The sequence below is a fragment of the Microcebus murinus genome, chromosome 1 (assembly GCF_040939455.1).
Source record: "Microcebus murinus isolate Inina chromosome 1, M.murinus_Inina_mat1.0, whole genome shotgun sequence".
Lineage (NCBI taxonomy): Eukaryota > Metazoa > Chordata > Mammalia > Primates > Cheirogaleidae > Microcebus > Microcebus murinus.
Window position 1 is genome coordinate 12,238,441 of NC_134104.1, and position 22,831 is coordinate 12,261,271.

Genomic DNA, 22,831 nt, shown 5'->3' on the forward strand with positions numbered 1-22,831 from the left:
TGACATCCTGACAGTAACTGCACCGAGAGGGATTGGATATTGTTAAAATTGTTTTTAAAGGGTGGTTGAGAACTTCCTGCAGCAGAGGTCAGTATGCAATGTACGGCTTTCACCTGATTCTCCCTTCCTGTCCTTGAGCGGCTCGTTGCTCGTCGCATTTTTGACAGCACGAAACCCTTGGAAAAACACCCCAAGTCCCCCCAAAAGCTCTGCCCCTCACAGTTCCCCTGGTTCTACCTTCCACTGTGACCCGTGGACTCGGTAATGCAAACTGACTCATTCATGAGGTTTCTGCCGGTTGTCACCTTAGCAAACAAAAAGCCAGGCGTACTTAACGACCGACCGTCATTTTCCTAATAATGGCAGAGCTATGACACTTCAGGCTACACAGGGTTATTGTTGGAAAGAGCCAAAAATAGCGTTATTCACTTAAAATTTCTGAATGTTCTCTTCCTCGCTGATCTAAACCCAGAGAGTTCTAACAAAGCGTGATCTCATGACAACAATGTGTGACTAAGAAAATGTAGGTGAAGAGGTTCTCTGGCCTCAGGGAGGAGGAAATCACAGGTCTCAATGGTGCCTGGCCCGGGCTGGCTCTGGGCAAGGACTTCCCCACAGTGTCCCTGGGTTTAGACACGACAGGGCAGAGCACCCCACGGTGCCATTCCCAATAGCAAGGAGACGGCTCTCCCCGCCTTGAAAGTCTCAGAGTTCCATTAAGTAAAAGCCTGGAAGCTGCTTTCTTCACTGATCAGAAGATGAATGGCTTTCAACCAGGTAAAATTAGATTATCATTATTAAAATTAAAATTAGATTCGTCATTAAATGTTGAATTTTTTAAAAATACGTGTCTCCTCCAAAAGTTAAAACAGAAAGTTGCCACATGACCCAGCAATTCCACTTCCTGGAGCGGAGTCCTCCCAGAGAAAGGGCTTGTATGCACAAACACTTGTGTGCAAATGCTCACGGCAGCAGTATTCGCAATAGCCAACATCTGGAAATAACCCAGGGTCCATCACATGATGAATGGATCCACAAGTTGTGGCGTGGCCATACAATGGAATATTATTCTGCCATAACAAAGAAGCAGGTACTGATAATGTGCTGTATAACACAGGCAAATCTGAAAAACATTATTCTAAGTGAAAGAAGCCAATCACCAAAGACCACATTGTGTATGATTCCATTTCTATGAAATGTCCAGAAGAGGCAAATCCAGAGACAGAAAGTATATTAGGAGTTCCCAGAGGCTGGGGGCAGGGGGGAGTGGGGAGTGACTGCTAATGGGAACAGGGTTTCTTTTTCTTTGGGGGGGGGGTTATAAAAATATTCTAAAATTATATAGTGGTGATAGTTGCACAACTCTGTGAATATACTAAAATCCACTGGATTATACACTTTTAAATAGCAAATTTTATAGCATGTGAATCACACTATAGTACTATAGTATATATACACTATAGTATATTAATCAAAAATGTCTTGACAAATGTGTACATATATGTTTATATATATATATATACACACACATATTTTATGCTTTGGTCTTGCTTTTTAAAATGAGAACCATTTAAAAATGATTTTTAATTTTCTCAACAACCTAGAGTAATAATTGATTATAATTCTATGAAGGAAGAACCATGCATTTATTGGTAAAGCCAACACTGTTGGGAGGAAAAGAGGGCACTTTAATGTTTTGAAATGTATTTTGTTTTCATACAGTATTAAAAGTAGGCACCCACGACCAAGGGCAACATTGCTGAGAATGCTGTTTCCATTCACTTTCTTTGTGAAGCCCCTGCCTAGTAGGGGACAGGCTGGTAAAAACCAGCTGGACTTTCAAAATTACTTGCAAGGTTGGTTTGGCTTATGGGGAATACCCGATTAATTTCAATGGCAAGTTGACAATACGAATGGTGATCCAGTTCAATTGAATAAAATAGCCACTGAGCAGCAGCTACCACATGTACAGCAAATTCAATGGAAGCACCATCCCTAGCACTGGTGGAAAATAATCTCATGCCATCTTAACACGGGTGCTTCTTTCAGCCCCACCCCCACCACCTCCCCACCCCCCCAGCAACTGACCCCATCAGGCTGCAAATAATAAAAAGAACAGCAGCCAACACTTACGTGGTGCCCACAAGGTACCAAACGCTATTCCAGGCCCTTTCTATGCATTAACTCATTGACCCTACACCAACCAAGAGAGAAGCGTCATTATTATTCCCATTTCACAGATGAAGAGACCAAGGTTCAGAGAAGTTAAGTAACTTGCTCAAGGTCAAACACTACTAAAGGCCAGAGGCAGGACACAAGCCCCGCCACTCTGGCTTTTGATGTCACTCTTTTAACCCCCACACTGGCATTAACCCAGTACAAAACAATTCCATGGAATAAAAATGTGGGAGAACTGTAAAACAGACTATAACTACCCAGCCTTGCTTGGGGCACGCTGAAGCACAGTGTCGCTCTTTGGGCGCGGAGACGGGGGGCGGGGGAGGGGGACGCTTACCTGTGGACCACCCCAGCCCGGTGCAGGTGCTCCACGGCAGAGATGAGCTGCCTGATGTATCTGCGGGCTTCGGCCTCCTCCAGCCGCTTCTTCTCGTAGATCTTGTGCATCAGGTTGCCGCCCGGGCACAGCTCCATGACCAGGTAGTAGCTGTTTTCCGTCTCCAAGATGTCAAGGAGCTGTGTGATGTTGGGGTGGCGGATCATCTGCTGGATCTGCCCCTCTCGCCGCAGGTTTTTGGTGACATAGGTGTCCTTTTTGGCTCTCTTCTTATCGATGACTTTTATGGCCACCTAAGGAGAAACCAAGAACATGCCTGTTATCAGACACGGCAGGCAAAGGTGGTCCCTTGGCTACTCACGGGAACCCTGGGAAAATAAGATCACTATTAATCTGCAATAGGAGAAACGCCTTATTTAAACAGCATCAAGGGGGGTAGGGGGAAGAAAAATATAATATATCAGGAAAAATCAAAAGATTCAATTATTTAAAAAGAGACTGGAATTGACTTAAGCAAACTTGCGTGGCTGTCTGGAAGGATCCGTGAAGGGTTAATGTCAAACGTATTTCTCTGCAGGAGAAGGTGGATGAAAAAGCCAATTTCTCTGGCAGCAAAGGGTTTCCCTTGTCTCTCTCAGCCCATCGTCTCCTCCAGATCTGGTCCCCCCCCACACACACCCCTGCTTCTGAAACGGGTATTAATAAATCTGCCCCCCAGTCTTAGTTCTGGGGTGTGGCTGGGGACAGGGGTGCACTGCCCAACGCTGCAGCACCCCTGGCCTTTCCCCACCCGTTCTCCACCCTGCACAGGTGCTGAGCCCTCCAGTGTCCCTGGCCCCTAGTGTCCACGTCTTCCCCTTGGCGAATGACCTCCCAGGGGAGCTCCCGGTCCCGCTGTTAGGACCCAACCTGCAGAGTCACATCTCAGCTACCCACAGGAGGCTCCTCCTGGGTTGTCTCCCCCACAACCGACTTGTCATGAAAGGTAGGGCGGGAGGGAGGGAGGGAAAAACAGAGGGAAACATGAAGGGACAGAAGGGAAGGCCAGACTGTCTTTTCCGCCTACATCTGCATCTGTCCCCAACTGTTCCCCATCCTCTGAGAGGAGTCGTCTCTCCACTCACCGAGCCCTAAGACACACCATTGCTTTCGCCCTGTCTTTCTTTCGTCTTCATTCCCTTCTCTACTGCAACCAGCCATTGACTGGATGGCAATTGCTTCTCCCCCTCCTTCCTTCCTCCCTGCTCCCCTCCCCCTCCCCTCCGGCTGTCTGGTTCATTCCGGACCTTGCCCCCCAGCACCCGTCGCAGCACTGTCTCTAAGTGAGATGAGGACGCTCTCGTGCCTGGCTATGGGGCCACTGGGTGCAGGACGCAGACAGTGGACATTCCGTTTCTATTTATTCCCTGTTTTCGTGAATTATACTTTCAACCTGTTTCACAGTGCACTTGAAATACATCGTATGCAATATGCAATATACAGAGGAACAAGCATATAGAGAAATAAATGACAGATAGATCGGTAAATAAACGCAGGTAAATACATGATTTCAGCCAGAGGCTCCAACATTCTTTTGTGGTCATGGTTCCTGATGAAATAAATAAATAAATAAAAGTCTGAGATGCAACGCGCCGCATGGTGGCCATAGTTCATAATAATGTATTGTACACTTGAAAGCTGTCGCACGAGTAGATCTTTTTAACGTTCCCACCATACACACAGGATAAACGACAGCCCTGTGAGGTGACGGATGTGTTTGTTCTTGAGCGTGACTGTGGTCACCATTTCACAACACAAGGCCACACCAGACACCCTGAACACATGCGGTATCTATCTGTCCATTAAACCTCAATAAAGCTGGAAAAATACTTTTTAAAAGGTGGAGAGGAGTCCAAATCAAAGGCAGACTTTAAATTTAGGAAAAAAAAAAAAAGAATAAATAAATAAGTGTGTGGAAGCTCTTCGGGGTCCCTGGCGTCGTCCCCATCAGCCCCTCCGCTGTCCAGCCCCGAGGCCAGGCTCTCCCTCCCGGGCAGGTGTCCCTGCTCCCCCAACACCCACTCTGCCACTCTCCGTACCCTCGTCACCCCCTTCACCCACTCAAGCGTCCCCGTCCTTCAGAGGCTAACTGGGGCACCACCTCCCTTCCGGACAGATTCCCCTAAACTCACCTACCCTGTGATGCACACGCACGGGGCATCCGTGGTGAGAATTACCGGGGGGGCCCCCACCCCTTTGCAGCACACGGTCCGTTATCAATATTCAGTGGCCCGTAAGTGACTGACCGATGGCATCGTCAATGCAAAAATGGCTGTTAACAGCTTCATCTACTCTCTCCTCTGGAGAAACAAGTCTCGTTTTAATAGAGACGTTCGGGGGACTGAACAGGCCCAAAAGCCTTGTCCTGGCGGCCGGGGGGGTCTGGTCTGTCCCAAGTCAGCTGGGCCCTTGCTCTCAGCCCACAGAAGCTAAAGTCACATTCCTGCTGTGTTTGGCCCCAAGTAGTACTAGAGATGCTAAATTAACTGTACTTATTCCTGACACCCCCCCAAAAATATATATATATACACACACACACATATATATCCATATCCATCCTCTTGGGTAAGTGGGGGGAGAGAGAGATGATGAAAAATACAATTAGGTATTGTCTTCACTTGACTCTGTTGCAATGTTTAAAAAATTACACCCTTCAGCAATGAAATTCTTAAAAGTGCTGTGAATAAACAACACTCTATAAGCCTGGCAGTAATACAATCTGCCCTTTTTTTTAACAGAGCCCACGATTGTTGTTAGGATAATTTATTTAGTTAGCGCTTTAACTACCTATACTAGGTTGCATAATGGCTACCAAAAGATATTAAGTCTTAATCCCTGGATTGTGTCCATGTGACTTTATTTGGGAAAAGTCTTTGCAGATGCAATTAAGTGAAGAATTTTCAAGTGAGATTAACCTGGATTCTCCAGGTGGCCCTTATTGTCCTCACAGTGTCCTTATAAAACAGAGGCAGCAGGAGCTTCAGCACAAATGAACGGAAAGAATGACGTGGGAAGAAGGAAGCAGAGCTGGAGTGATGGGGCCATGAGCCAAGGAATGCTGGCAGCCACCAGAAGCTGGAAGAGGCGAGGAAGGATCTTCCCCTAGAGGCTCCTGCTGACAACTTAATTTTAAACTTCCACCTCCAAAACTGTGAGGCTGCCCCTCGGGAATGCATTTCCAAACATGGTGGGCACCTCCTTGGTGGCCGTGAATGATGTCACCTTTTTCCTATCTCCCTCTCCTCTCCCTCCCTGTGCTTCCCCCCATGCCCATGCGACCCACAGGGAGCGAAGTCGCCACAAGCTCCCTCCCAGGTCCACCCCCAGGGTTCAAACAGCCCACGCCAGGGTTTTGGACCTCCAACCTCTTTGTCAAAGTGGGACCCCGTGAAGCTCCAGTAACTGGCTAGCAAATGTCTACAGTGCAGACCCCTCGGAACAGAAAGGAGGGTACAGGTGGCCCCTTCCATGAGGTTGGACCGTCATTATCGCTCGCCATGGTATGATTATCACAACCGTAACAATCAGTGCTTCGTTCCAACACGCTGGGCTCAGGTGTGCACACCGGCCCTCCTCCGGGTGGTCCTTCCTGTACTTCATACTTCTGAGCAAACGCAGCATTTCCAAACACGTCTCCCAGCTTCTCTCTCTTCTTGCTCTTCTTAGAGCCCATCCTCCTCCCTTACCTGAAGGTGGAGGGCCAAGCCAATGAAGTGATCCACGGTGCTGGGGGACACCCAGTGGAAACCCCTTCAGCCTCGCATCCTAACACCAGCCTGTCCAGCTCTGGCCCTGAGCATCCTACAGAGGCCTTCTGTGAAGGGGCCTCGTATTTGGGTAGCCCAAAAAAATGGTCCCCCAGAGTTAGGTCCACATCCTAATTCCTGGGACCTGGAACTGTTATCTAATTTGGGGAAAGGGTCTTTGCAGATATAATGAAGTTAAGGGTCTTGAGATGAGGAGACTGCCCTGGGTTGACTGGGTGAGCCCTAAATGTCATCACAAGTGTCTTTAGAGGGAGGAGATCAGACCGACAGGTGCACAGAGGGGCAGGCAATGTGAAGACAGAGACAGAGACTGACACGGCCACCAGCAGCTGGAAGACACCAAGTCCAGACCTCCCCTTGGGGCTCTGGAGGGAGCTCAGTCCTGCTGACACCTTGATTTTGGCCCCAAGAAACTGATTTGGGGCTCCCAGCCTCCAGGCTGTGAGAGAATAATTTTGCATTGCTTTAAGCCGCCAAGTTTGTGGTAATCTGTTATAGCAGCACCAGGAAACGAACACACCAGGTGCATGCCCCACCACTGTCTGATGTCTTGGTTCCCAAGTTCTACTGGTCAAGAGCTCCCCCATGAAATCCCTGAAGCCACTTCGTCTGGAGGAAGGTCTCCTGTTAAGCTCCCTCTCCATTTTCAAACCTGCTTGTTACCTGCTTGTTTTCATTCACCCCCTGACTTACAAGCTCTGCACTGATGATACTAAAAATGGAATGCTGTCCTTGATTACACGAAACCACTTAATCAACTCCATCTATAACTGAAATGGGGGGAAATGAATAGAAAATTAAGGAAAAGTCAATCAGTGATGGCCAAAGGAAGGCATCTAAATTAATTTGACAGCTAAGAGAGATCTGCAGGCAAAGCAGATCTAACACTGATCCCACCTGAGTAAAAGCCCAGTGCAATGATGGGTCTCTAGCTGGAAAATAAACTGCTTCCGTCAGGAGAGTTTTAAAGAGTGAAATTAAATCTGGTATCGAATGGCAGTAAAACAAGCAAGTTTAGCGTGTCCTGGACAACAGGAGTGGTGACACCACACACGAATGGCTGTTAACCAACGCTGAAGATTCACTCACTCATGTGAGGACAGAGTCCCAGCCAGTGCTGTCAGGAACTCCCAATCCAGTTGTGTGTTTGTGTGTGTGTGTGTGTGTGTGTGTGGAGTATCGAAGCCTGGACATCATCCTGAGCACATTGAGAAAAACAATTTTCTGTGAAAAGTCAGTAAGACTAATAAGGCTCCAGCCCTTTGACAGATCCAAATTGCAAAGCCTCCCAAAATTTTACAAAGGAACCCATTTTCAAAGATCGCCCCCGTATTTCCAACAAGATGCATAGCAAAGTCTTGCAGTGGTGGAAAATTAGCAGAGAGAGAATAGCAAAACTCCAATGTACAACAGTTGAAAGAGATTATTCATCAACTTCTTTCATTAATTAAGAAATAGCCTTTCTTACAACATGGCAACTCCCACCCTGCCCCTTCCCCGCCAAAAAGAAAAAAAAAGAAAAAAGAAATGCCTACCAATGATGACAGATAACATCAGCAAACCAACCTTTAAATAAATAGCCAAGCTCATAAGAAAGAAAAGGAAATCCCCTAAGGCCAAGAAATCACTGGAGCAGCTATAGGGGTGCAGAAATACTAGACACAGGAGAGACAGGAGGAGAGGACAGCCAAGGGAGGGCACAGAAGGGGTGATCAGTCACCTCCCCAGCACAGGGAGGAGCAGGAAAGGACAGCATGAATCCCAGTCCCATTGGGAGAGGGGACATTTGCTAACCATCAAGGAAATCATGCTTGATGGCCTTTGTTATACATTAGGAGAAAAAAATCCAATGTAGAATTTTACTTAGAATGAGGGTTGCACAAAATCATCTGGGCCTGGTAATGCATCCAATAATGGTAAACACCTCCATAAACCAAATTGGTCCCTAAGATAATGTGCATAAAGAAAGCCCCTAGTACAATGTCTTGCCTATAGGAAGGGCTCCTTAAATTGGCGCTGTTATCATCATTACCAATTTACTTTCAATGAATCAAAATGCAGAAAGGGTGGAAAAGTATTCAGGCTCAGTTTGGCTAAGGAAAAGATGTGCATTTTTTTTTTTTACTAGTGGTTTTAGCATATTAAAAGAAGAAGCCTGAACCACATTTCAGTGTTTTGAACTCTCTGGAATAGAGCTGCTTCTAAATCCCAAGGCGGTGGTTTCCTATCAGGCTAGACTCTCATCTTCTTTAAATATTGACTTAGTTGAGACTGTCTACATAGGATCAGAGTTAACAGGATTTTAAATTCATCCCTTCATCCTGGATCACCCTTCACTGCCTTTAAAATTCATTACTCTGAAACATATCAAGAACTGATGCATCCAATCTCCAAAATGAAAAGTCAGATGTAAAATGGATCTTTGAAAAAAAATGTTGATCAAAGGGACTTCTCTTCAACATCACAAAAACATACATACATGGTTTACACATTACACAATGTGCTGTACTCTAGAAAGTTCATAGTCTTCCCCAAATCAAAGTGCTTTTACACCATGTTTTAAATAATCAAAATGCACAGGGAATGGGGGCCATGATCAACTAAATTTCCTTTTCACATGGAAATTAGCCAAAAAAAAAAAAAAAAAAAGCTTTCCTTCCAGAACTCTTTGGTTTCTTAATGAATACTGTACACTAAACTCAAATGAATCTTTCCTTCTTCAACAAACACTTATTATGCACCTAAAATACAACTGTCACTATTTTAGGTGACAAGTGTATGAAGGTTGAGCATCTCTAATCTGAAAATCCAAAATTCTCCAAAATCCAAGACTTTCTGAACACCACCTTGATGCCCAAAGGAAATGATCATTGGAGTATTTCAGACTTTCAAATTAGGGATGCCCAAATTTAATGCAAATATTCCAAAACCTGAAAATATCCAAAATCCAAAATATTTCTGGTTCCAAGCCTTTCAGGTAAGGGATACCTCACCTATACTATGAAAGAGTCATGAATCTTCAGGCCCATTTGAGGGGGGATAATTCAGATTCTTTGTAGTGGTTTAAGATTACCCTCTCCTTTGAACTGAACTGTATATGTTGAAGTCTTAACCCCCAATGAGACTGTTTTTGCAGATAGAGTTTTTAAAGAGGTTACTAAGGTTAAGTGAGGTCATAAGAGAGGGGCCCTAATCCAATAGGTCTGGTGTCCTTATGGGAGGAGGAAGAGACCAGCGAGCTTGCTCTCTCTCTCTCCCAGAGCTTAAACAGAAAAGGCCATGTGGGGACACAGCCAAAAGGAGGCCATCTGGAAGCCAAGGACAGAGGCCTTGAGAGAGACAGCTCTGCTGGCACCTTGATCTTAGACTTCCAATCTCCAGAACTGTGAGAAAAATAAATTTCTGTTTGTTTAGGCCACCCAGTCTACAGTATTTTGTAATGGCAGCCTGAGCCGACTAATGGACCATCTGAGCATCCTACAATCCTATGGGGTTTCCTACAGAAAAGCAAAAACGTACACAAGAACAAAAGCTCATTTACCGAGAGCCGGGGTCAGATCCTAGAGTTTCTCTTCTCTAGGAAGAGACCCCCCCCCCTGTTTTCCACCTTCCGGCAGTTTGCAGTATCACAGCACAGCTGCTGGGCACGTGGACTTTAAAGCCAGGCGCCATGACTTCAAACCCTTCTCTGCCACTTGCCAGCCGGGACCTCTCTAAGCCTTGTTTCCCCACTTGTTTCAAAAGCAGAGGCGAGGGAGGGGGGGAGTAAGTGCCTACCTCATAGGGATGCTCGAGAAACAAATGAGAAACTCACAAAGGGCATTTAGCAGCAGGAGCGTTCATCAGTGTTGCATGTTTTGTACATGATCAATAGGTAGAAATGGAAGCAAGGAAGCCCCTGCCTCTCCCCTCGCCAGGATCCCCGGTGCCATCCTGGCTGCTCAGTCCAAGAGGACACCCTCCCTGCTGACCCCCACTTCCCTTGGCCTTCCGGTCCCCGGCCTCCTACTTCTCCTCCCACCCCCCTCCCTGCTCCTCACACTAGGGACATAGGCACCCACCTCCTCCCCTTGTGTGACTCCAGTGACGCCATCGCTGATGAGTGCCCACACCTGTCCTGCTCACGCCCCTTCCTGAGCTCTGCCATGCCTACAGCCACCTCCACTTGGATGTTCTGCGGGCCCCCGCAACCTGTCACCTCCCCCTGGGGTTCCCCAGCTCAGCCAACAGCACCACCATCCACAGATGGCCCCAACTGTGTGTCCTCCTCCACCCACCCACCCCTAACCCCATATCTCATTAATCACCAGGCTGGTCAAGTCCACCTCCTAAACTCTCCGGTCCCTTTCCTCTCCTTCCCCATCCCCCATGGGCACCATCCCTGCTAATCTCCTGCCTCCTGTCCCCCACCCCCACCCAGACTGCCTGGAATTCCCTCCCACACTGGCGCTAGCTCCCAACTCCCAGCTTCCAACTCCCACTCCTCTCTCTGGTCTCAGGTTACCCTTTGCTTCCCCACTGCTGGCTTGGTTGGCTGTCACACCCATCACACACACGCTCAGCTGTTTGAGACAGGAAGGCAGAACTGCCTGGCCGCCCAGCACCTAGCCCAGAGCTCGGCTCATCAACAGTGAGGGAGGGAAGGAGGGAATGAATGAATGAATGAATGAATGAATGAATGAATGAATGAATGGAAAATCCCACCAGTCCACTACAGGGTAGCGTAAGTTCCCAGTCATCTCTGCTACTGCCTTGGGTAAGGCTCAGCACTCAGCTTCCTCAACTACAACACAAACAAACCAAAGCCTTCCTTTCAACCACGAAAATTATCCAATGTGGTGCTGCCTATGGGCACGGTTTCAGCTTGTGTGTGACCGTGATGCAGAGAGTCCACAGACTCCTCCTTTGAGAAATGTCCCCTTCTCGGAGAGGCTTCCCGGCCCGGCCTAATTACAATTGCACCCACACCCCCAACCCCCGGCCCCTCAACAAAACACTCGCTATCCCCTAACCGTACCTTTTCCGCGTAACTCACTGGGCTACAATAGGGATTCCTCCTTTACAAAGTTCTGCCACCTCCAGACTCTGGGATCAGCCCTGTGGGGTCCTTCTCGCCCTTTTTCAAGGCCCATTTTCCCCCCAGAACACTCCTCCAGAACCCCCTTCCTGGCACCAAACCCCGTGGTCATTTCAACCTCATGTGCCCAGTGCCCAGCATGGTGTCGTGAATCAAGAAGGAGCTCAGTCGACCCACGACCCACGCTGGACTCGTGGCAGAGCCCCTGTACCGACAAGTGGAGGAAAGGACGGAGGCGGGGAGGGGCGGAGGAAGAAGGGACGGATGGCTGGCTGGATACGACCTTCCCCAATGACGCCTGTGCCTTGAGGAATCCAGTTTGGAAGGGATAGCAGTCTCACAACTCAAGCTGAATGCCAATGCCAGGAAGTGGATACGAGGGACGGTACGGCCTGGGCGAGTGAGTCCAAGCAGAGACAGAAATGCAGGGTCGCTTTCTCGTTAAAGGGCTGTGGTCCTGGCTCACCGAGTGTAGCCCGCCCGGCCCACCTGCGGCAGAAAGCAGAGTCCCGGCTTCCTGGCTGTTCTCACCTGGGGGACCTAGGCCACACACTCACTCCCTCACCTCCGAGACTTTGCAGAAAGTCAGCTCTCAGAGGAGCTTCCCTGGCTCACCCATTTACACCCACACCACCCGGAGCTCACAATCCCATATTCTGAGGCTATTTGTCTCCGTGGCAATTATCAACTCTCAAATCCTGCAGAAGTCGCTGACCAGGCATGCAATCTGCCTGATGCTTGGAAGCCCCAGAAGGGCAGGAATGGTCCTTCACTGACATGCTTTTGGCATCCAGAACAGCCCGAGCACACAGACAGCACTCAGTGAATATTTCTTGAATGAATGAATGAAAGCATCCAAGTGCAGTTGAAAGAAAAATTCCTATTAACTATTTCAGAACCTGTTATGCAATAAATTGTGTCCCTCCCCTCCCATAAAATTCATATGTTGAAGCTCTAGTCCCCAATCAGTTGGCCCTCCATATCCATGGCTTCCTCATTCGTGGATTCAACCAGCCGGGGAGCAAAAATATTTAGAAAAATAAATTCACAAAATTCCAGAAAGCAAAATTTTAATTTGCCTCATGCTGAGTACCACATTGACCCCACACCAATCAAGTGAAGTTCAGGCATTGCATTAGGCATCATGAGCAGTCTAGACATGATTTAAAGTATACGGGACGATGTGCATAGGTTATATGCAGATACGACACCATTTATACCAGGGACTTGCGCATCCAAGCGAGGTCCTGTAACAATCCCCTACAGATATGGAAGAACAGCTATATTTGGCAATAGGGCCCTTAAACAGGTAACTAAGGTTAAATGAGGTCATAAGGGTGTGGCCCTAATCCCATAGGACTGGTGTCATTTGTAAGGAGAGAGAGAGACCCCAGGGAGCACAGAGAAGAGACCACGTCAAGACGCAGCAAGAAGGCGGCCATCTGCCAGCCAAGGAGAGAGGCCGCAGGAGAACCACACATGTGGACACCTTGATCTTGGGCTTCCAGCCTGCAGAACGGTGACAAAATACATGTCTGCTGTTAAGAGCCACCCAGTCTTGTGGTATTTTGTTATAGCAGCCCCAGCAAAGCAACACAGAACCTTTACGACAGTTATCGGTGGGTCGTAACAGGACGGCTCGCTTTGTAAATCCCATCATAAACAATAAACGCCCGTTGACAGCACTGGATGTTGCAATGAACCCGGGCAGGGTGGGCGAAGGGGGAGCCCCAAAGCCATGAAGGAAATGGCAGGGCCTGAGGCCTCCGCGCTGCTGCAAACTGTGGTGATTAGCAAGACCCAGTAGGAAGTTTAGAAAATAAATTGGTTTCACACCGTCTTCCAAAGAAGCGATGTGTGTAAATGCATCCGAGTGGAACGTGCTCCTGTGTGGATGAAACTTATTTAACACAAAGCAGAAAATATCCTTGGCTGGCTTTATAATTAATTTCAGTGTTGCTCCGATTCACAGAGAAACCATGCTAGACAGCAAACACACATCGCTGTCTTTTATAGAGGACCATTAATTGCTGCTGTTTTTGTGGCAGAGCTCAAACGCCCTGTGACCCCTGGCTCCCGGCCCGCCACCCTCCCGCTGCTGAGAACTAAAATTCAAGTCTTTTTGTAAAGGAGGGGAGAGAGTTTCTTTCTCCAGTTTAAACAACAAAGCTCATTAGGACTGATCATGGCGATGCTAACAGAACTAGGTGCTGGGCAAAGGCAAAAAGCTCAACTTTTTAAGAAAAAATGAAAGTCAATTCCCCAGCAGGGTTGGGAAACCCTCCCACGCCCACCCTGGAGTGTTCTGAAGCCACTTTCCTGGGCTCCTCTGTCCCCGCCCGACTCCAGCTACAATAAGCAAATCACCCTGGAAACACATCCTGCTGGTAAGAAACTAGAAACTGGTTCCTGCAAGGGAGGAAAAAATGCAACACAGAGAATTCTGACACAGCGAGGTAGACCAGCTAAGCTGCAAATACAAGGGCAAGAGTTGTACAATTGCTGGAATTCTTATCAGAAGCCAGTCTCCTCAGTTAAAATATGCATTCTTCCCTGCGGTCAAGATGCATTCATTATCCACAAGGATAAAATAACCCTGAGTAACCCCAGATGCCTGCCCAGTTGGAGTTCACCAAAACCCGAGAATCGTGAGGGAAAAAGAAGTACTCATTAAAACAGGTAATGCTAACATCATTTCTCTTCGGTTTTGGAAATGAGTCAAAAAAGGTAGAGCTCACACCCAGGCTCCGAGTCCTCTGAGACCACATGTCATTCACCTTGCTAGTCTCTAAAACGCTTGACACCCTTGAAGTGTAACCGACAAATGTATTTAGTTAAAAAACTGAACACCCTGTGGTCTCAAATCCCATCAGCTCCCATCCCCAGGCAGCCCTTTCTGCTCCAGGCCTCTTCCAACTCACCCCGCTTTTAATCATCCAGAGTGTAACCGGTGACAAGAGAGGAAGCCTCAAATTACATAATCTAAAAGCAAACAGATACATGGGATCCGGGAGGCAATGGCTGGTGACGCATGGCTACCCCTCATCTGCCATCGCTGTTAAGTCAACTCACTGAGAACAACGGCCGCGCTCCCTCTGCCCACCGGACACCCCACTCGGGCGGCCTGAGCCCCAGCTGTCCCCCCTGCCAGCCTCTCCCAGCTCACATCAGCAGCCATTCCTCTGACAACCCCGCTGCTCGTGCTCCTGCACTTCCTCAACCCCACCTGTTGCCTGAGCAGTCGATTCCCTTTTCCCTTCCCCTCCCAGCAAACAGCCACCAAGGCTCTTCTGGAAGGTTCCTTCTTGGCCACGCCCCCTGCTCTGGCCAGCCTCCCTTTCTCATACTGAGGACCCCCAGAGTCTTCTTCCTGAGGACGGTTATGGCCATCGTCCACATAATGTCCAGATTCCTCGATGAGCAAATGAAAGTCCTGCAGGATCTGTCACTGGTCCCCTCACCTCCCTCTCAGCTTTTTTTTTTTTCTCCCTTGGAAAAAATTTTATTCTGGTTAGCTTACATTCTATCAATTTTCATCTAGCACAACTGCCTCCGGTCAAATAAAATGTTCATTCTTTCGATCCTTTTACACAAATAGTCTTAGTGAGACACACACTCCTTACATTTTTGTGTCTTTTTTTTAAATTTTTTTTTTTTATGGTGGTTAAAAACACAACATAAACCTTACCATCTGCACCCTTTTTCAATGTACGGGTGGTCGGTGTTAAGGGTACTTACGCTGTTGTGATCTCCTCTCCAATTTCTGTGTGCCTTCCAAGTGTGCCCCTGTGGTGCTGTCCCTGCTTCTCACAGGTCTGGCCCCAAAATGTCCCCATCTGGGCACTGTCCCTGGGCACTGGGCAGGAGGAATTACGGGCACCTCTGAGCAACCAGACCCTCCCTCTAGACGTCCAGGGCTCCTACCGCAGAATGGTACAAGAGAAGCCCATGGGGACGGGGCAGAAATCCTCACTCAGCCACACCTGCAGTGCTATCCAACCAAAATATGCCAGCCACGAGTGTAATTTTACATTTCCCGGTAGCCGCATTAAAAAAAGTAAAAAGAAACAGGCGTAATTAACTAACAATCTATTTCCTATAACCCAATTTATTGAAGATATTATCATTTCAACATGGGATCAATATTTTAAAACTCTTAATGACTCTGGGAGGCCGAGGCGGGAAGATTGCTCGAGGTCTGGAGTTCGAAACCAGCCCGAGCAAGAGTAAGACCCCATATCTACTATAAACAGAAAGAAATTAATTGGCCAACTAATATATATAGAAAAAAAAGAATTAGCCAGGCATGGTGGCGCATGCCTATAGTCCCAGCTACTTGGGAGGCTGAGGCAGGAGGATTGCTTGAGCCCAGGACTCCGAGGTTGCTGTGAGCTAGGCTGACGCCACGGCACTCACTCTAGCCTGGGCAACAGAGTGAGACTCTGTCTCAAAAAAAATAAAAAAAATAAAAATAAAACTCTTAATGAGATATTTTACATTCTTTTTTGCATACTACATTTTGAGATCCGATGTGCATTTTACACAAAGAGCACATCTCAGTTCCGACCGGGCACGTTTCGAGTGTCCAGCAGCCACATGTGGCGAGAGGCAGCCGGACTGGACGGGGAAGCTCTGGTTAACCGGCCTCGGGCAAACCGCGTCGCCTCTACCCCGGGGCCCAGCACGCTGCCCGCCCGAGACCCAGTACTCCACAGAAAAGAGCCTGGAGAATGAACGGAAGGAATGAAGAAATGCTCTGTTTTCTCATCTGCAAAGTGTGTAGGAGATGACACATCACGTGCATTTACAGTGAGAATTAAATTATGCCTTTGGGAACCCAACCAACGCCAGAGTCCCAGCACTGAGAAACCCCAGGCGAGAAATTAACCTCAGCAAACCTCAGTGAACTGAGGGCAATAACGGTGGCCTAGGTAAATCACGCAAAGTGCCTGCCACATAGTGACCATCCACTAACTGTACTTAAAACTGAGCCAACAGTAAGGACGGCACAGTGGGATTAGGACGGAACTGACAGGTGCAGACGGTGCTAAGGGGAAAACGAAAGCAAACGAGCCAGTGCCGAGGGGGACAGGGCAAACACCAAGGGGACAGAGCGACAAAGCAGCTTCAGGAAAGGACAGAGTGACAGTTGCACACTAAACTGAGCACGGAATCCTTATCATAGCTCCCGTGTCCCAGGCCCCGGGGTTGCTGGTGACCCATCCACGTGAGGTCCCCAATAAACCTCTGCAGATGGCTCCATCACACCACGTGAACACACGGCTTCCTTCCTTGCCACCTAAATCACACGCTAAGTGTTAGGGCCTGCCCCACTGCCTGTGTTCATCAGAAAGGGAAAACCGGGGCTTTTTTTCCCCACTCTGCCCTGATTTATTCATGTGCGTTGATGGTGTCAGTCCGTATAAAGCAGAATTTGTGTTGCTGCAATGACTCCATAAATCTTCCTGGCCTCCCTTCCCCTGGCTGGGAATAATGAATGCTCTGCTGCCCCTGACAGCAGATAATGGCTGTGAAGAAGGGCAAGGAATTCACAAGCAGATAACGAGGGAGCCCCGTGGGAGGTGGGAGCGTTTGCACACACGTGTGCTGGCTGAGACCTTAACACGCCGGCCTCGACTCCTTTTCCTTTCTTTAATGCACTTTTTTCTTTCAATCATTTTAATTACTAGCTCCCAGTGCATTAGTTTGCTAGTGCTGCCATAACAAAGTACCACAGACTGGGTGGCTTCGATAACTGACATTTACTGTCTCCTAGTTCTGAAGGATAGAAGTGTGAGATCAAGGTATCAACAGGGCTGGTTTCTTCTGGGACCTCCCTCCTTGGCTTCTGGGCAGCCGTCTTCTCCCTGTGTCCTCAAGTGGTCTTCCCTGCCTGTGTCTACGTCCAAATCTCCTCTCCTTATGAAGACGCCAGTCAGATCGGATCATGGTCCACCCTGTGATCTCATTTTAACTTAACTATCTCTTTAAAGACTCTACCTCCAAAGATAGTAGTCACATTCCATGCTACTGGGGATTAGGACTTCAACATACGAATTTGGGCAGGGGGACACAGCTCAGCCCATAAGACCCAGTAAAACTCATCCCAAGTCTTAAGTAGTAAGAAAGGAAACAACTGATGTCAAAGAGAGATGACTCACCAAAGCACCTGAGAGGCAGCAATGTGACTGAAATAAACTCAACTCCAACAATTCCAAGACATCTCCAAGTAAACGTCATGCTTTGAGTTCCTTTTCTCTCTGTTGCATGTTTTTGCAGCTTATGTGACACCACTGCACTCTGACCTGGGTCACAGAGTGAGACTGTGTCTCAAACAAAACAAAAAAAGAAGAAGAAGAAGGAGGAGGAGGAGGAAACCAACTATTTCTAGTTAATATCATTCATCCCATTGCATACAATCTGAGTATGTTTTAGAAAAACTAACTTGAAACATATTCCTCTTTCTCCAAAATCTTCTGGATCTCATCATTTGAACATGCAGAGATAGCACAATCCTTCTGGAAATGTGACCATTTAAGGAAGGATTAGGGATTTCAGTTTTGTTTCCATTAATGGGAGGCAAAAATTGTATTTAATAGAGGTTTGGGGACTTGCCTATCGTCACACAGACAATGTGGTGATTCCAAGACTGAAAGACAAATACTCCGATTCTATCCGGGACAACATGTTCACAATTGTTTTAAAATAGAGACTTCTTATTCATCATCTCGTCAACCACCTAGCTGTAAAGGTAATGGTTTTTGGCAAGAGTAAATGAATCTGTGTGGCCAAGAATTAAAATTATTTTCAACTCAACATGATTTTCTGTACTTAGGGAAAATCCACTATCTACTATTCCAATGGCAAAAAAGTAATTAACGAAACAATATGAAATATACACATACAGCAACATGTATATGTATATAGTCAAGTCCAATAAAAGAATTATTTCTAAAGAGCAAGACTATCATGGACTTCAAAGGGATGTTTCTCACTTAAAGGAATATAATCACTAACTATGGAAATACATTTTAAATTCTGAGATATCTCTTTTATTTATGGTGGAGGGCTAGCTGTGATTGGAGTTATTATTCTCAGTCTATGATTTCTACCCCACTGGGTCCCACACTGTGAATTTGGGTCAAGCGCCAGTTAGCCATTGCTTTCATCAGCATTAATGGAGCTTTGTTATGTCAAAATCAGGTTGGAAAGATTTTAATGTGGCTTTCATGGGAATCAAGATGTATTGTTGCAAACCCCACTTCTCCTCCTCCACCAAAAAAAAAAAAAAAAGTAAAATGAGACTTTTTTTGATCATTATCATATTTTTTAAAGTGGATCAGTAGTGTTAATCTCATTATATTAGAGACATTTTATCATTACACAGAGAAAGATTAACTAATAGCGTGAGGATTATAATTAAGCAAGCCATAGGGTGGGTCTCCCTGGTCTAGATACTAAATAAAGAAACGTACGTAGGCAACTGTCTGATTAACTTAAGCTTTCTGAATATTCAAACCGGCCAGGAGAGCCATTTAATGATCTAAATTATCTAGTTTAGCTGCCAATAAGCATAAAATTGATGAGCCATTTGGACACTTGCCATTTCCTGTCAACTGCATAGTGAGAAAACAAAAAGGCACAGGTGTGGATCACAGTCATCAAGCCGCATAAATCTCAAATTGGGACTCGTTCCATTTAGTAAGCACTTGACGGGCAGGACCCAGCGAGACATTTTACACGTCTCACTTCACCCCCACAGCCCCGTGCAGAAGATGCCATTATCTCCCCTTTTTACAGAGGGGAAACCCTTGGTTTCCACAGATTAGGAAACCTGCCCAAAGGTTGCCCCCCTGAGACATGGCAGGGCCTGGATTTGACTCTCAAAAGGAAGCTGAGATGCTTCCTGCCACCTGGGGGAGGGGGAGCAATGTGATTCAGGGTAGGGCCCCGAGGCTGGGCTACCCAGTGGGCTATTCGATCATTGTGATCATCTAAATCTGGTAAAGTAGTTCAATGTGATCAAAGAAAAACAAAAGCATCTTACTATCCAAATTGGTCACTTTAAAAGCACAATCCCCAAATCTCTAAACCGCTGACGTCCCGCAGAGAGGACCTGGGACACCTGTGTGCACACAGGGGAAGGAGCCCCCTCGCACCCAATTGTCAGAGCGTGGTCTGCAGGGGAGAAATCGTACAGGTGGGACGGGGCAAACAGGAAAGGACCAGTGACAAGAGTACACGTGAGCTAAACGCAGCTGTGATGGCTGCAAGGTCCTTAACTCTGAGATCTCAAGAGCTCCCTGTGAGACGGCTGCCGATATCTGCTGCCGACAGTGCAGACCACGGCCACATCCTCAGCCACGCTGGTCACTCTGGCCACCAGCCTGAGCCTCCACGTGGGAGAGCTGCTGGCAGTGCGTCCATCGAGGGCCAAGTGTGCAAACCCGGGGTTATTTTCCCAGGGCCGAGAGGGGACAGTGTGGGTGGAGACAGTCAGCCCCTCCCCCTTACCTCCTCACCTCTGAGGGTGCATGTCTCCCTGCTGGCAAACTTCAGCAACCCCCCAAGCCACCCAGAAGACACGTCTCAGACCCTACGGAAGAGTCTGAGCTTAATACTTGTTATAGGCTAAACTGTGTCCCCTGCATAATTTCATGTTGAAGTCTTAACCTCAGAATGTGACCTTATTTGGAAATAAGGTCATTGTAGGTGTAATTAATCCAGACAAGGTTATCAGGGTGGGCCCTAACCCAACATGACTGGTGTCCTTACAGAAAGGGGGAAATTTGGACACACACAGAGAAAACGCCATGCGAAGACTGGGGTTAAGCTGTCACAAGCCAAGCAACGACCAGAAGCTGGGAAAGAGGCCTGGAACGGATCCTTCCGCGGCGACTTCCGAGGGTGCACGGCCCTGCCAACACCTTGATCTCGGACTTCAGGCCTCCAGAACTGAGACAGCACATGTCCGTTGTTCTAAGCCACCCAGTTATGGCAGGAAAGCAATACGGTACTCCAGGGTTGTGGGCATCTGGTCCCTCCTGAAACCCCTCTGGGAAATCATCTCCAACCACTCTGCAACCAGTCCATCATGAAGTTAAAAATAAACCACAAGGAAGCCGCGCTGACTCTGGATACAGGCTTACTTCCAGGTACTGATTAACTCAGGTGTCACTGTGCACACAGGGCTCAGTGGAGTGTTGTTGCTAAGAGAGCCTGACTCAAAGAGGAAACCTTTGGACCATGACAAAACCTTATAAGCACAGCCAGAGCTTTCTCACGGAGCCCTTCGCTCTACTGAGCTCGCCTAAGTACCCACCATTTGTGAAAAATCACGCCAGGCATGAAGACCTGGTTCTACCCTAAACAATCCTACGACCTGGTGGGGAAACTAACATGCTCACTGGTGCCTCAGATGTCACGTGGGGTACGAGAGGTGACATGGGGGGCAGAAAGAAGACGTGGGAAAAACTGTTTCCGACTGGGTGGAAAAGGGCGGGCCCCGGGGCCAGCCCACTGGGCAGATCCCTTGGAAGACACTCAGGGGACCGAGAATGGGGGTGGACACCAACCAACAGTACTGGGACAGAAGCGCAGAACTCAGCACAGGGACCGGCCAGAGGGCCCTGAATGCAGAGGACGGAATTTGGCATTTGTTCTGTAGGTAGTAAGGAAACCCATCAGGATTTTTTCAGTAGGGCTGCAGCCTCATTAGAGTTTGTTCCTACATCATTAGGATGGATTCTGCCAAGGATGAACAAGGACTGAACCAGATTGTGGCAGAAAGACTGCTCAGTAGGACATAAAACCCAAAAGAGAACTCACAGGAGCCAAACGACCCACAGGGGCTGGGAAGACAGAGGAGCCTGGATGACTCCCAGATGCCGAGCAGGGGCAGCGGGGAGTGGCAGAAAGGGAAATGGAGGCAGAGCTGTGGCTGGCAAGGACCATGAGTGTAGTTTGGAACATGTTATAGGTTGAATTGTGTCCCTCAAAGAGATATATTGCAGTCTAACCCCGAGGACCTCAGAACGTGGCCTTACCTGGAGACAGGGCCTTAGCAGATGTCATTAGTCAAGATGAGGTCATACTAGAGCAAGGTAGGTCCCTAATCCAATCTACCTTGTGTCCTCACAAGAAGAAGAGACAAAGACACACACAGAGAACGGGTGATGTGAACAGAGAGGCAGAAACTGCAGTGATGCACCCACAAGCCAAAGAAAACTCGAGATCATCAGCAACCGCCAAAGCCGGGAAGAGGCCAAGATCCCCCCATGGGACTTGTAGGGCAGAGGAATTTGTAGGACAGAGGAAGGGCAGAAGAATTCTTCCAATTGTCGGGAATTTACTTGGGTGGGGCAATGAGCTAACCGCAAACCTTTGCTTCTGGTCATTGCTTGCTTGCTACACCGCTGTAAGGGGAATTATGGGATGAGGTCATTGAAGCACGTGCGACTGGCCCATCAGGCAATAGAGGGCAACCAACCCGCCAATTATTTCAAAAGGCAATAGTGGGCAACCAATCATTTTAAAGGTCAACGCATGATCCAAGCGTAGTCAGCTTGTGCGCAGCTTGTGCACCATGGGGATAAAAGGCATGCCATTGTTCCGGTCGGGGTCCTTGCCTGCGAGAATGGCCACTGCGTTGGTGCTCTGGGGCTTGGACCCTGGCTAGCCAGAAAATAAACCTCCTCTTGTGTGACTGCATCCTCAATGTCTCTGCTTTTCTGTCCGGTGGGGCTGTGGAAGGTCGGTCCCTAACAGACTCAGACAGAGCACTTCTGCACCAGCACCTGGATTTCGGACGGCCGGCCTCCAAAACTGTGAAACAATAAATTTCTGTTCTTTAAGCCACCCAGTTTGTGGTACTCTGTTACGGCAGCCCCAGGAAACTAACACAGAATGTTAAAAGGGAAGATCTAAGTAAGGTTAGTGCAGCAGGAAATTGTCGCCGGCCTGGACTTATCACTTCCTCCACGGCACCGAGTGCAGAGTGAGCTTTCCCCTACTGTTCTCACACCCACGTGGAGAGCAGGGAAGACGGTGGTAACTTAAGAGCAACTTAAACAATCATTAAAACGGTTTCCACAATAACATAACGTCATAAACGTTTGTAACAATGAACCATAAAGAGAATAAGCTCACAGATGGTATTCTTTAAGAGGCTCCTAGCAAACTACTTAGGCATATTGATCGGATGCTTTATGTACATTAAAGCCTTTGCTTTCGTATCAGTCTCTTAGTATCAACAGAAACTGCCCTTTCTCCCAAACTTCCCAAACTCACTGCATGCAGAGGCGGGTCTGACATTAATCATCCTCTCTCTTCACATTTCCAGAAGACTCAGTCCCACTCCCCCACCACCCCACCCCCACCCCCCCACCCCCGCTGTCCCCCCTACCTCAGCCCACAACAAAGTTCACCGCAGGG

General features: G+C 47.8%; 1 protein-coding gene across 1 annotated transcript in view; it reads right to left on the reverse strand.

Annotated features, from left to right (window-relative positions):
* The window catches only part of HUNK (hormonally up-regulated Neu-associated kinase), a 107,177-nt gene that overhangs the window by 62,646 nt on the left and 21,700 nt on the right, over positions 1–22,831 (reverse strand). Inside the window, exon 2 of the mRNA XM_076000491.1 lies at positions 2,516–2,808. Coding sequence (XP_075856606.1) covers positions 2,516–2,808 — 293 coding nt within the window. The remainder of the gene's footprint in view (positions 1–2,515; positions 2,809–22,831) is intronic.